This window comes from Alexandromys fortis, unplaced genomic scaffold (assembly GCF_014885135.2).
Source record: "Alexandromys fortis isolate MF-2015 unplaced genomic scaffold, M_Fortis_MF-2015_v1.1 scaffold_99, whole genome shotgun sequence".
NCBI lineage: Eukaryota > Metazoa > Chordata > Mammalia > Rodentia > Cricetidae > Alexandromys > Alexandromys fortis.
The window spans coordinates 1,726,675-1,739,386 of NW_026067982.1; the positions used below are offsets into that span (position 1 = coordinate 1,726,675).

The 12,712-nt window shown below is 43.6% G+C and overlaps 1 protein-coding gene across 9 annotated transcripts in view; it reads right to left on the reverse strand.

Annotated features, from left to right (window-relative positions):
- Rad51b (RAD51 paralog B) overlaps positions 1-12,712 on the reverse strand; it is a 599,994-nt gene that overhangs the window by 71,764 nt on the left and 515,518 nt on the right. For 8 of the 9 annotated variants that reach the window (XR_007594675.1, XM_050158446.1, XM_050158438.1 and 5 more), the window contains one exon: positions 6,915-7,018. The exons of the other annotated variant lie outside the window; for it this stretch is intronic. Coding sequence is in view for 7 of the 8 variants with exons in the window: in XM_050158446.1 (XP_050014403.1) it covers positions 6,915-7,018 (104 nt within the window). In the remaining variant the exon portion in view is untranslated. The remainder of the gene's footprint in view (positions 1-6,914; positions 7,019-12,712) is intronic. 9 annotated transcript variants of the gene reach the window in all.

The following is a 12,712-nucleotide window of genomic DNA, read 5'->3' on the forward strand; positions in this document are numbered from 1 at the left end:
TGCTTGTTTTTATTTAAACTTTCAGTCTCTAAGGCGCTCGAGATCTCTTAGGAAAGAGCCACCCTTGAGTAAAGGTCCAAGGTTCACGGTCTGATACAGATGAAGATCTGAATAAGCGACCTTCAGCAGAAGTGCCAGGGACCAACTGCACCTGTGTTTTTAACTGAAAATGCCCAAGTCTTAGAGAGAGAGAGCCTCTTTTCCTGGGGTCCATTAAGAAATAGTGATGGTGAGTATACTGACCTTTTTCTTTTCCTTTTTTTTTTTTTTTTAAAAATTACTATTATTTCTTATTTTTATGTGTTTGGGTATTTTGCCTGAATGCATCTGTGCACCACATGTACAGAGTGCCAGTGAAGCCAGAAGAGTTGGATCCCTGGAACTGGAGTTATACATTGTTGTAAGCTGCCATGCAGGTTGGGTCCTCCGGAAGAGCAGCCAACTCTCCAGTCTCTGGACACTGACCTTCTTCAAAGGAGCCACTTCAAGCTTGTGTGTGCGCATGTGTGCGTGTGTCCTTTAGGTGGATATGGGTATCTGTATGTAACTCAAGTGTGGAGAGAGCAGTAGGGGTTGCTGGCTTGATAACTGTGTTGCCCTTTTCTCCATTAGGCCTATGCTCTGTGACACCAATTCAGTGTAAGTATTCGTGGTCACAGCATCCTTCCACGTAGAACTCCTTCACGCTTTTCTTTACCTACATACCTGGGTGGTCTGAAGAAACAAAAGAGAACCCTTTAGGAGTCATCGCTTTTCTAATCTGTTCAATACCTGCTCAGAGCACTTCTGATTGGAGACTTCGGGCAGGGGTTCAGATTTCACACTTGAGCAGTCTGAAAAGCGAGGGAACATTAATACTCAAGGCCATGTACTTGGCTGGAATTCCGTGTTTCCTTGGCCATTCCTACAGATATTTGTGCTTAAAAGAATTTCCTCCCACCCGGTAGCCTGGCCAAATTCTCTTTTGCACACGTGAGTTGTGAGCTCTCTCTCTCTCCCTGCCTAAAAACAGTAGGTGAGCAGATGTACTAGAGTGAAAAGCCAAACTGTATGATCACCCGGGAGCTATCTATGGGAAGGATTTGTTTGAGTTAGGGCAACTAAGCCAGATCTCTCTGGAGCAGAGATCTCTGAGAAATCTGGAAGCAAAGAGACACAAACCATGGCTGATAACATCTAGAAGAACATCACATTAAGGTTCGAGTGAATATGGGTTTAAGTCGCATACTCTGCCCCAAATCTAATGTAAGGACTTCTGTTTAGCTTCAAGTGCTCAAGCCACCTGCCCTTGAAGGTGGCCGTAGGATCCCTCCCTCATGTGACATGTCATGTTCAGGGCTTTGGTTTGGTTGTATAAAGAAATTCCTAGGAGGATTCCAGAGACAGACTAGAGTGGCTCCCATCCATCCACAGCTCTCAGCAGGTTGCTTCTCAAGTGCTGTCATGCTCAGTGGTCCTATAACACGACCATACAGATGGCCGTTTGCAGTTGTCAAGTCTGATGTGGAACTGTTGCTGACTACAAACGCTTTAAGGAACTCATAAGCTGCACCATTCAATATTCGGAAGAGCGATTCAAGACTGGGTTCACACATTAAAGAATGTTTCTTTTATCTTCATTTGTTTTATGACAACAGCTCACAGTTAGCCCACACTGGCCTGGAACTTGCAACCTGTTGCTTTAGCACACGAAGAAGGATTTGTTTGCCCCTTTCTTTTTTATTGTCTTTCAGAACATTCTTTCAGGCATTATCTATGGGTCAGACATGTCCTTAGCTCTGAAGCTACATCTTCAATGGGCTCCTAATCAGGGCTTCTGAATAGAGCAATTGATGTAAATGCCTGGTACAATAGTGGTCCAGAGGGGTGTAGGCCTGATGAAGGCTTGGTCTTCACAGTGACAATGTCTTAGTCTTTGAAAAGTACAAAATGGATTCTGAGAGAATTCCACCATCAGAAATTGAGAAACACGGTATACTCAACTCCAAAACCTCAAACAACCTATGGCATTGAGCAAAGCCACATACCGAAATCAGGAGAGGGGACTTGAGTAATAGTATCGGTCCTGTCAACAATGCATTGGCTCCTCCCTCAAGTGTTCAATAACTTTAGGGTGCTTCCTGAGTAGGAGACGAAAATATTATTGTAAAGTCTATTCAAATAAACTGCCTATATGAAAAGGTTACCTACTTCCAATCTGTTGAAATAAGAGAGTCATAATATTTATTTCATCAAGAGGGTGTAAGGCTTAGCTGGGATTAATTTATTTCATTACTCCTTCTAGGGCACTTCAAAATTTATATAATGCCATATGTGGCTTGTAGGAAGAGACTTCATGAGGATTTGATGAAAAATACTCCGAATGTTTCATCAGGTTGTGCACCATTTTCCGGCATCGCCACCCACACTAGAACTTTCTGAGTCATCACAAGGAACCTGGTACTTCAAGAACTTCCCAAATGTTGGTCTTGGCCAATTTACTGTGTATATTGTTGCCTCTTTAATCATCCCAGAATCTTTCTTAGTGGTAAGGCCTTCTATCGCCTCCACATTTCCTCGTTACCGATGCTCTTGTAGACCATACCGTCCCTTTGGCTCTTGCCAAGTAAACTAAGTAATGAGGGGATATTGGCTACCTTTCTTAATTCTCTGATTCTAGCGTCTCCCACAGTAATGAGCAGACGGGGTGATTCAATAAAGATTTGTCAAACAAATGCTGAGAGGAAACCTCTGCTCAGTTACAAGGCAGAATCCAGTCTGTGACACCAGATATGAGTGGCTTCCTGCTTTTCTTCTGTGCTGGGCCCCATCCTCACACCGCCCCTTCCTGCCTGTCCTAGTACATTAGAACCTCCTGGGTGAGCTTTACAGACGAAACCCATACTTAGGCCAATGTGTGCGTTCCTGATGCCCCTTCCTTGGCAGAGATTTTTGCATTAGATCATCAATGTGGAGCTCTGGCTTTGGGATCTTAGAAAAGATGTCATGCAGCTGGGTAGTGGTAGTGCACACCTTTAATCCCAGCACTCTGAAGGCAGAGGCAGGCGGATCTCTGTGAGTTTGAGGCCAGCCTGGTCTACAAGAGCTAGTTCCAGGACAGGCTCCAAAGCTACAGAGAAACCCTGTCTTGAAAAAGCAAGCAAAGCTGTCACGTTGAAGCTGCAATGCAGTCAGACTTGAGAACTACTGATTGGAACTACTCAGGTCCCAACCTCTCCTGGTGTCAATCCCAAGACACCCTGGATGATTTCACCTTTCTTTGGAATCACAGTGGTTACTGTTTTAGCCATTCACACAGGATAAGTCAGACACTGCCTTGTGATGGCACTTCAGCATCCCTTACTCTGACTCCCTCTTGATTATTCATGAGTGCATACAAGTACAAATATAAAATCTTCCATCCCTGACTGAAGGCCTTCAAGAACCATGCCTTCTTCTTACTGGCATCTCTATGTCAGGCACACGGTGAGCTCACGTGCATTTTTGGATGATTTAAAACGACAAAGACAACAGTCAACCTAGTAGAGGCCACTTTAATTCTACTCTGTAGACATGTGTTTGGTTAGAAGAAAAAATATTGTAAAATGGGTAGAACTGGATTGAAGCAGTGCAAGGAAGAAGTAAGTAAAAGTCACAAGGAAAAGAGCCCCCAAGTCACTTCAAAGGAAAACGTATCCCAACGTCTTAAGAAGGTTTCTGCAAACACTGAAGCAGAATAAACAAGACACTGAACTTGGCTTGTACCCCGATAGGAAATTTCTTTCTTAGTTATATAATTTTACTAAGTTTCCAGGGTGTAAAGAAAATATTCAGCCAAGGGGGACTCCTTCCCTTGGACAATACAATCTAACTCAGGTTGTTCAGCTTGACTTGATCCCCTTCTGGCCCTGTGATCCCAGACTAAGCCTTATATTCAAGAGCCCTGATGCAGGATAAAACATAATCCCCATTCCATGAGCTTGATCCCATAGTAGAGCGCTCTCTGTTTGCAGACTGAAAACAAAACAAAAGCCAAGATACAAAACCACTATCTGCTATCTTCAGGTTGCTGTCTCAGAGGTACGGCTATCCTAGAGTGGCCCTGTATGCTCTGCTGCTGAGAAGGGCTATAAGAAGGTATTTCTAGACTAATTTTAAAGGATTATTTTGTTGCCCACATCACAAAAAAGCCTTATCTTCATATGGCTTTAATACTTTGCCATGAACTAAGATCACAGGAAAGACCTAAAGAATCACTAAGCCCATGATCTGCGAAGGCAAGATAAGGTCATCAGATAGAGACATATTTCCTACATCAAACATTATCCTAGGTATTTAGTCACAAATTTAACAATTTATTTCTACAGAGAAATTAAATGTATGTTCTTCTGTCTGGATTGGCAGTCCAGTCATATTTTCATTAATAGTCCATTTTTGTTTGAAAACCAGACTTGAAGGAATTCAAGTCTGCTGTTGATTGATTAGTAACCAGGGCAACATGTTTTCCTTTGAGATCACACCAATGACCCATCTGTGGGTCATATGAGTTCATAGACTGTCACTGATCTATCCATACTTTGTTCCTGGTGCTCCTTGTGATCAGTGGCCTATATTTGATCCTATCAGCCAAGAGCCACCCAAGTCAAGTCACCAAAGATACAAAACACAACATTTGTTCTATCAAGTACTTCCTTTTGGCACAGATACTATCGGCTCTCAACAAGTAGGGTCTAGGGTCTATGAAGTGAAAGAATCAACACTGATGTTGGGAACATGAAGGTACTTGGATTCACAAATAAGTACTAGGGAAACCAGGAATGTTAAACATGCAGGCTTGTCTCTTCAATGGAAGGGATGTATTACTGTTCTCTACCCAGAAGGCTGGGAGTGGATGTAGCTAATAATCTGGTGACCTCTGCTATCTGTACCAGGCCTCACCCAAATCCCCTGGAATGCTTATTCCAGATCCTTCCTCCCTAGATCTTCATTTTTGTATTTGTTTCTCAGTCAACAGAACCCATCCTTAGGAGAGATGTCATATGTACATAGCCTGGGGACTTCTATGCTACCTGTATGACAAGACTGTACCAGATCCTAGGCCCCTAAGCTATAGAACCCATCTTTATGAAAGAGGTTACATGTATTTTGCAAGAGTTTCAATGCAGTCCTGCCTTACGCTTCATTGCATACATGGAATTGCGATAATTGTCACCAGAAAACTTTTTTTCCCCAAAGTTACACTATACTTAAGTATGTCTAAAATAAACTGCCTGGTGTCAGACCCTAGAAGTTTGAACCAATACTACCTAACTAAGTCATGTTGAACTGGATTTTCTTCCTGCCTCGCATAGATTATTACTCTGCTGACCCTGGCGGTCACATAGACACCCCCCCCCACACACACACTAACTCGCAAAGAATGCTGCTATTATCAGTGCTATCTGATAGCTACCATCAATATTTATTTATCAACATTTACCACCTAAGGGACACACCAAAGACCACTAGGTTCTCCGGAAATCTTTTGGATGTATTTCATCAAGAAACATGTTGGACATAGCATCCAGGATACTGGACTCACTAGTGAAAAGGTGTCTCTGAGGTAACAGACGTGCTGGGGCCTGAAAACACAAGAATCCTTTCTTGCATGGGAATAATCTATTTTATCATCTCAGAACAGGGCTGACCTAGTGACCAGGCTGGAATGTTATTTATATAAGCTTGAGAAAACCAAGAAGAATCCTGGTCTGGAACCAAGGACATCCATAACGTTATCTGGAAAAGGCAAATGCTTATTTCTATATCTCACGATTCCTGCCTCTTTGCTAGAAAGAGTCAATTTATCTCCTGCTGGTAAAAGCAACACTGTCCTGCTCCATTGCCCCTGGAAAGGGCCCAGTACCACCTGCTTCTTTATTAACCTGGATTCACCATGTACTTAGTCATCAAATCTGACTTTGAATTCTGCTCCATTCAAAACATCAGGGTATCTTACCCAGTCTTTTTCCTTTGCCCTCTTTCATGAGAGATACTAATCCAGTCTGGTCAAAAAGTGGGATTTGTCGAGGTAGGGCATCAAGAGACCTAAACTTCCTTATTTCTGAAGAGATCAGACTATAGACTTCCTTTCTCTGGAGTCAGGAGAGGAGATTAAGAAGGGGTGGACAGTATTCCTTTCTGAATGGAGGGGATTGATTCTCCCCTGAGAAAGTCTTCAAACTTTCAGAGGACCCTCTGACATCAATTAGTACTTTAAGCCATTACATATGTGGTAATGTAAAAGTATCCAGAATTGCTGGGCGGTGGTGGCGCACACCTCTAATCCCAGCACTCAGAGGCAGAGGCAGGTGGACCTCTGTGAGTTGAAGGTCAGCCTGGTCTACAGAATGAGTTCCAGGACTGGTCTGGTTCCATAGCTACTGATGAGAACCCCTGTCTTGAAAAAATGACAACAACAATAAACCCCAAAATAAAAAACAAAACAAAACAAAAAAAACATCCAGAATCTGGGCTTATGCACTTTGCAGAAGCTGTCTCAAAACACATACAGGCTAGAAAAAGCATTGCAACTATTTAATTTGCTCACAGCTTAGCTTGTCTTCAACAAATATCTACTGAAATAATCATTTAGAGATGGAGGATTTAAGAGTCCCCCAAGTGTGATCCCTAGTCATTCACAAATGTTAGGAGATACTGACTCTGCAGGATCCACTCTTACTGTGTGGCGCTAGCTCCCCTCCTCTCTACCCCCACCCTCCCCTATCTTATTATAGTTGCTGTTAGACAAGCAAAAGTTTCTTGATGATTCCCCATGCCGGTCAGTACTGGCCCAGGACAGAGATGGTGGCAAAGGCTTTCAACTACTCTGATTTCTAGTTCATCTTTTCTCTGGCCTTGGCGCTTGAAGAACTCTGTGGCAGCGCTCGCGCACTCACCTGCCTTCTCTCTGAGTCAAGGTACTGGAGAATCAGCCGGGTGTTCACACAGTGACTCCACGTGTTTCCTAGTGCGGCTACCACACAGCCGGATCCAGAAGTGCCTGAAAGGAGACAGGGCAAAAGCCAGTTTTCAGAGGCCCTTCCTTATATGGCATTTGAGCTAAGCTCAGTCGTTATTCATACTCAGAGAGTACTCAGGGCTCAGTCCATCACGACAAAAGTGGATGAATTAGAGGAGGACGACATTAAAGAAACTGGAGAGTTAACAAGAACCAGCATGGGGTCCTTCAGCCTTAGTGAAAGTGGCCACCAATGGGCAAAAAAGGCAGTTGCACATTAACAAGAAGATGCATGATGAGACAACCAAGCTAGCGCTGATAAAGAACCACTCCTCTACCCATCCCTGGCAGGGGGGTGCATCGCTACTCTACTGTTTATGAGCAATCTTTGTTTGGCTGAATTAGCAGCTCTTCATTTAGGTTGGTGAGCATCTTAACTCACTTTTCCTTTTCAATCCCTTGGCAGACACATGAAGCATTCCTTTGCCTTCCCTCCCCCGTGCCCATCCACACCCAGAAGGGGCATCTGGAAGAGCTCAGCCTTTCGTGCCCAGTCTGCTTTAACTTGCTCTGTTTCAAGAGAAACATTCCTTTACCTCCTGAGACTTTCCTGTAAGGAGGATCTGAGCTGGTCTCCATCTGAATTCCAAGCTTACTCCAAGTTGCACGTGGGAGGCTATCTTATATCTCACGGCTTCACTGCTCCCTTTGGACAAGACCGGGAGCAAAACCATCCCTGCTTCCCAGTCCCCTTCTTTCTCACTGGAAAGCAAGCAACACTGTCCTGCTCCATCTTCTCATTAGAGGCAAGCTGCCAAGGCTGCCAAGCCCTGTTTCAGGGAATCCAGCTCCCTCTAATCATGCCTGACACATCCTGAGGTTTCCTTCCAATCTTGAGTCCTCTTTGACCCCAGTCCATGGCAGAGATGGCTGGGATGCTGGCCTGAGGGAGCCCTATTGAACACTTTGCCTTCCATCAGTGAGATAGCATCTCTCTAATGAGAAGGCTGAGAACATAGATGTTCATCACATTAGCTGAAACAAAATGAGGCATCAATCTTCTCCTCATTGTATTATCTCATCGGCACCCCTCATGGTCAAGTAGTAACTGGGTCTCTTTTCTCAGGAAAGACAAAATTTAAGGTAGTACCAGTTCCATAGAGCCTAAGTTCTTGGGTCCAAATGCCACATCCAAGAAATGATGCTCAGTGGGTCTTAGCTGGAAGTGCTCTTGTTGGCTAAGGGCTAGTGGGAGGGCTGCTGGCATCTAGAAAGTGGAGGCCAGTGCTGTTGCTGAGCATCCTGTCACGAACAGAACGGGGCTGTGGCAAAGGTCTGCCCACCTCAGAATACAGCAGTTCTGGAACCCCAAAGTTAGATAATGAGAGAATCAGATGGAATTCAGTAACGGGCCTCAGCAAGGGGAATCAAAGAAGTTAGCATAGACTAGAAAAGAGTGAAATTTAGATTAACCATGGCTCATTGTGTGCACAATTCAAGACACAAACAGACGAAGGCGAAAATAAATCACCTGGCCTGTGGGAATCTGACCACCTCACTCCCCGCCCCCCATTTAGTAGTCCTCCATGCCTAAGGATAAGATGTTAAAGCCTAAACAATGTATTCTGGGGCTTTATCTTCTGCTCCTGTCTCTGCCCCTGACTTCACCTCTTGGAGTTCCTCACTGAATGAGTTGTTGTGACCTTTTGACTTCTTTGTCCTCATCATCCTTGACCTCTTGTCAGCAGTTGATAAAGCTCCCCGCTCCTTGCAGAGAGTCCCCTGGCCTTCTCTGTTGACCTTTACCGTGGGGAGCGCTTCTTTGCCCTCTCTGCCTTTTATCTCCCTCTTCTTACTTTGGGTGAACCCCAGGGAACTGGGGGGGGTGGCCATTTTCCCCCCAATACCAGATGCGGAAAAGCCATTGAGTAGCTATGAAATTAATGTCCATTAGTTAGAGGCCAGGCCTTTGTTACATCAGAGATGAACTCAATTCCAGTTTTCTTGTGGTACACAGCCTCTCAGTCTCCCTTGCACCGCCCACTTCCCTCCCGTGGTATAGGTTCCTTATTCATGTTGCTGGGTCACATAACAACATGTTCCTACAAGGATGTAATGAACTCTCAGCACATCTCCCATATCTTTTGACCTTCCCTTTCTTTCTTCTCCCCCTTCATTGGTCACCTTTGCTATACTCTTTTCTTTCTATATGCATGCCTTATGTACATAAACAATTTTGTGGATCTATATAAAATCTAGGAACCATGAGTAAGAGAAACTATGTATTATTTGTATGTATTCCTTTTGGGAACTCAATTTATTTAATACAAATATTTCCAATTGCATCCACTTTACTGCAAATGATATAACTATTTTTCTTTATGTTTGAAAAAATTCTGTGTGTGTGTGTGTGTATTCTTTACCTATTCCTCTGTCAATAAACCTGGGTTGATTTCATAATTTAGCTATTTTTTTATGTGTATGAGTGTTTAGTCTGCTTGTATGTATGTGCACATGTGTGTGCATGGTGACTACTGAAGCCAGAAGAGGCTTCATGTCTACTGTAAGTGGAGTTATGGACAGTTGCGGGTCATCATGTGGGTGCTGGGAACTAAGTCCAGGTCCTCTACAAGAGCAGCACATGTTCTTAACTGCTGAGACATCATCTCTCCAGATCCTCTTCTGATTTCCAAAAAGCGAAGCCCAAAATAAATATTTTGAGTTAATTTTCCTGATTTAAAACTGCTGGCTTGGACTGAGGATATTGCTCTGTTGTAGAGAGCTTGCTTAGCATATACAAGGCCTTGGGTTCAATTTCACAGCACTACACATAAAAGTTGGCTTAATATTTGCATTTTAAGTTTTTAAAGACTTGAGAACCAGATGGGTTCATGGCCACCAGGTCTTTCTATCTGCCCATGCGGTCTGGCCTCATGTCTACCCTATGTCCAGAGCTGCCTCTCAAATGTCAACTTCTCTTCCCTTCACAGAAATAATGTGGGTCTTCCTCCTCTAAAGTTTCAACCATAATACTAAACATTCTCTCACTTACCTCCATTTATATGGTGGTATGCTATGTGTGTGATTTTTGATTAATACGCATTATGAAAGAGCCAGAGGCATGCCTGGTTTGTGCCAGCAGCCTGACTCACTTAACACAAGGATGCTTACACTGATTAAATGGCTAATAAGTTATTGCCACTGAATACTGGACCATGTTATAGACTTGTTTTAACAGCATATTTACATTCTTAATTCTACCTTAAGCTAAAATTAATAGGTTTGCATTTTTCAAGTAAACTGTAGAAGCTAGCTGTTTATATGTCTGCTAAGTAAGAGGATTAAGTGGGGCTGAGATTTACAATTTGAGAAGAAAAGGCTACATGTGAATAATTAGGAGTTACTAATTGGTTAAGAACTTAAAACTTCTTTTTTTTTTTTTTTTTTTTTTTGTGGTGATAAAAGTGGAGGAGTGTCCCAGTTCTAAATGAAGTCAAAGGATGTTTTTAGAGATCATAGCCACACTCAGGGCAGGAGCAACTATTTTTTAAAAATTCCATAAAAGGAAATAAATAAGCAAATGATCAAAAAAAACAAAAACAAAAACAGAGCAACCCAAAAACTCTGTACCACTGGGCCAACAAGAATGGGACAGATCCCCAGTAGATACTTGGCTGTTCTTTGGCCAAGTAAACCTGGGGCCTAATCAAGGGTCACAAGGGCAAGTGCCAGAGAAAACTCTGAAAAAGTCACCTCAAGGACGCATATTTCAAAAGCACTTCCAAGTGTCAGGCCAGTGTAAGAGTAACCATAGCAAGGCCTTGAAAGTTAATGATGAAGACAATGCCTTGATGAAGGCTCTATATGCTAGGCACTAGGGAAACCCCGCAAATAGAGAGGGCTTACACTGTTTGAATTTCATATCTTAGTACACCCTTTTTATCCTCACAATAGCCCATGAGACAGGCAACATTATCAATTCTATTGACAGACTTAAGCTATGAGAGATTAAGTCACTTCCTCAAAGTCACATGGTTCGTTAATGGCAGAGCTAGGGCTCAAAACCCGGCTGCTAACCCCTACTTGTGATTAGCCTTCTCTGGGCTCATCACATCTCGAAGATTAACTATCTAGTTATTGTCCTGTCCGCGGGGCCCGAGAAAGGTCCTGGATTGCCCAAAGGCCCATCTCAGGAACAGCAGAGACAGCTCTCATCTTATCACACATCTGAACTCCGCGTGTCACTCGGGCTCCGCGTTCTGCTTCCTTTGTTCTGATGTTCGGTGATAACCCAGGGCAAGAGGTTTCCACAGTGAGCACATGCCCTGGCTTGGCAAGTTATTTAGCCTTGCTCAACTGGACTAGCAGCTGGATTCCCACAAGTCAGGTGGCCTAGAACTGACCCTCCCTGGTTAAAGGCTTCAAACTCTAACCCCTTCACAAGAGAAGAAGCTAAGGCGATTGTGCTGGTAGACTCTCTTGAGCCAGGTCAACGGGGAAGTCAGCAGGTTACTATACATTCACGGCCTTGTTTTCTTCCTGTCTTTTCTAGCATTCCCGTGACAGGGCTGTCATAAAGTGGCCACTAATGCTGTTTATGGGAAATGTAAAGTCGGAAGAATCTGCTTACTGGCTCTTTGTAAAGGTGATTTCCTGCCCGGTGACCTCATTGGTCAGGGAACTGATAAGTGAGTCTTCTCTGTGTTCATTTGAAACAGAAGTAAAAACTGGGCCACTCTCCCTTCCTCCTATTTTGAACAACTGTGATATTTAGGCCTGCCCAGGCTGTATGATTTCATTGCCTGGAATTTGGTGGGTTCCAATACAATTTTTTAAAAAAAAAAAAAAAAAAAAAAAAGAAAAGAAAAAATCAAATAAATAAACTGAGATTTGAAATTATTTCCATTATTTGAGATTTTTCGTCATCGCTGAGTTGAGACTGTAGACGTGTTGGAGATCCCTAGAACAGCCCAGTTCATTCACACAGAATCAAGGCTCTCTAAAAGGACTGTGGGAATACCCATTCCCCACTCTCTCAGAGACTTGCTTAGGTGAGTCAGAGCCTGCTGTCCTTCTGTGATTGCTTACCCATCTGTAAAATTCGAATAATAAGTCTTGCCTCCAGGCAGCCAAAAGTTCTTGGTGACCTTAGATGGAGATACTTGATACGGATAAATGGCAGGAACAGTGGTGATCAAACCCAGAAGATGAAAGGAGAGGGAGAGAGGTCTAATCGCCACGCTCTGTTTTCCCTCCTCCTCATTATTCAAGATAGCAAAGCTTAGGAATGAAGTGGTCGGGAATAGAATGCGGATTCCGAAACTTCTCCCAGGACTGCTGCTATCTCTTGGAGCCAGTTCCTAACCTCTGGTGGGAGCTGGCTAAGAAGACACATTTCTCACGTGGTCTCCTTGCGCGATACACACAGGGTAGAGCCCTCATGATTTCAGGCTGGAGGAGGAGAGCCAAGTTGCTATGGAGCCTGGTTTCTAGAAGGTGATGGGCCGCTGGTACCACTCCGTGTCGGTGTTCAGAAGGGGCCTGTTTGGGGGTGGGGGTGGGCTGTGACGAAAAAGTTTCTTTTCTGAAAACATTTGAATTTACGGCTTCTCTGCTAAATATTTCTGAGAGGTCAGACTAGCTGCTAGTGAATGACAGAGACATGTTTGCCCTGTTCAACTGAAAAGAATAGACTTTCGCATGTTTAAAAATAAGCAGGGAAAAAACCACCCCCAA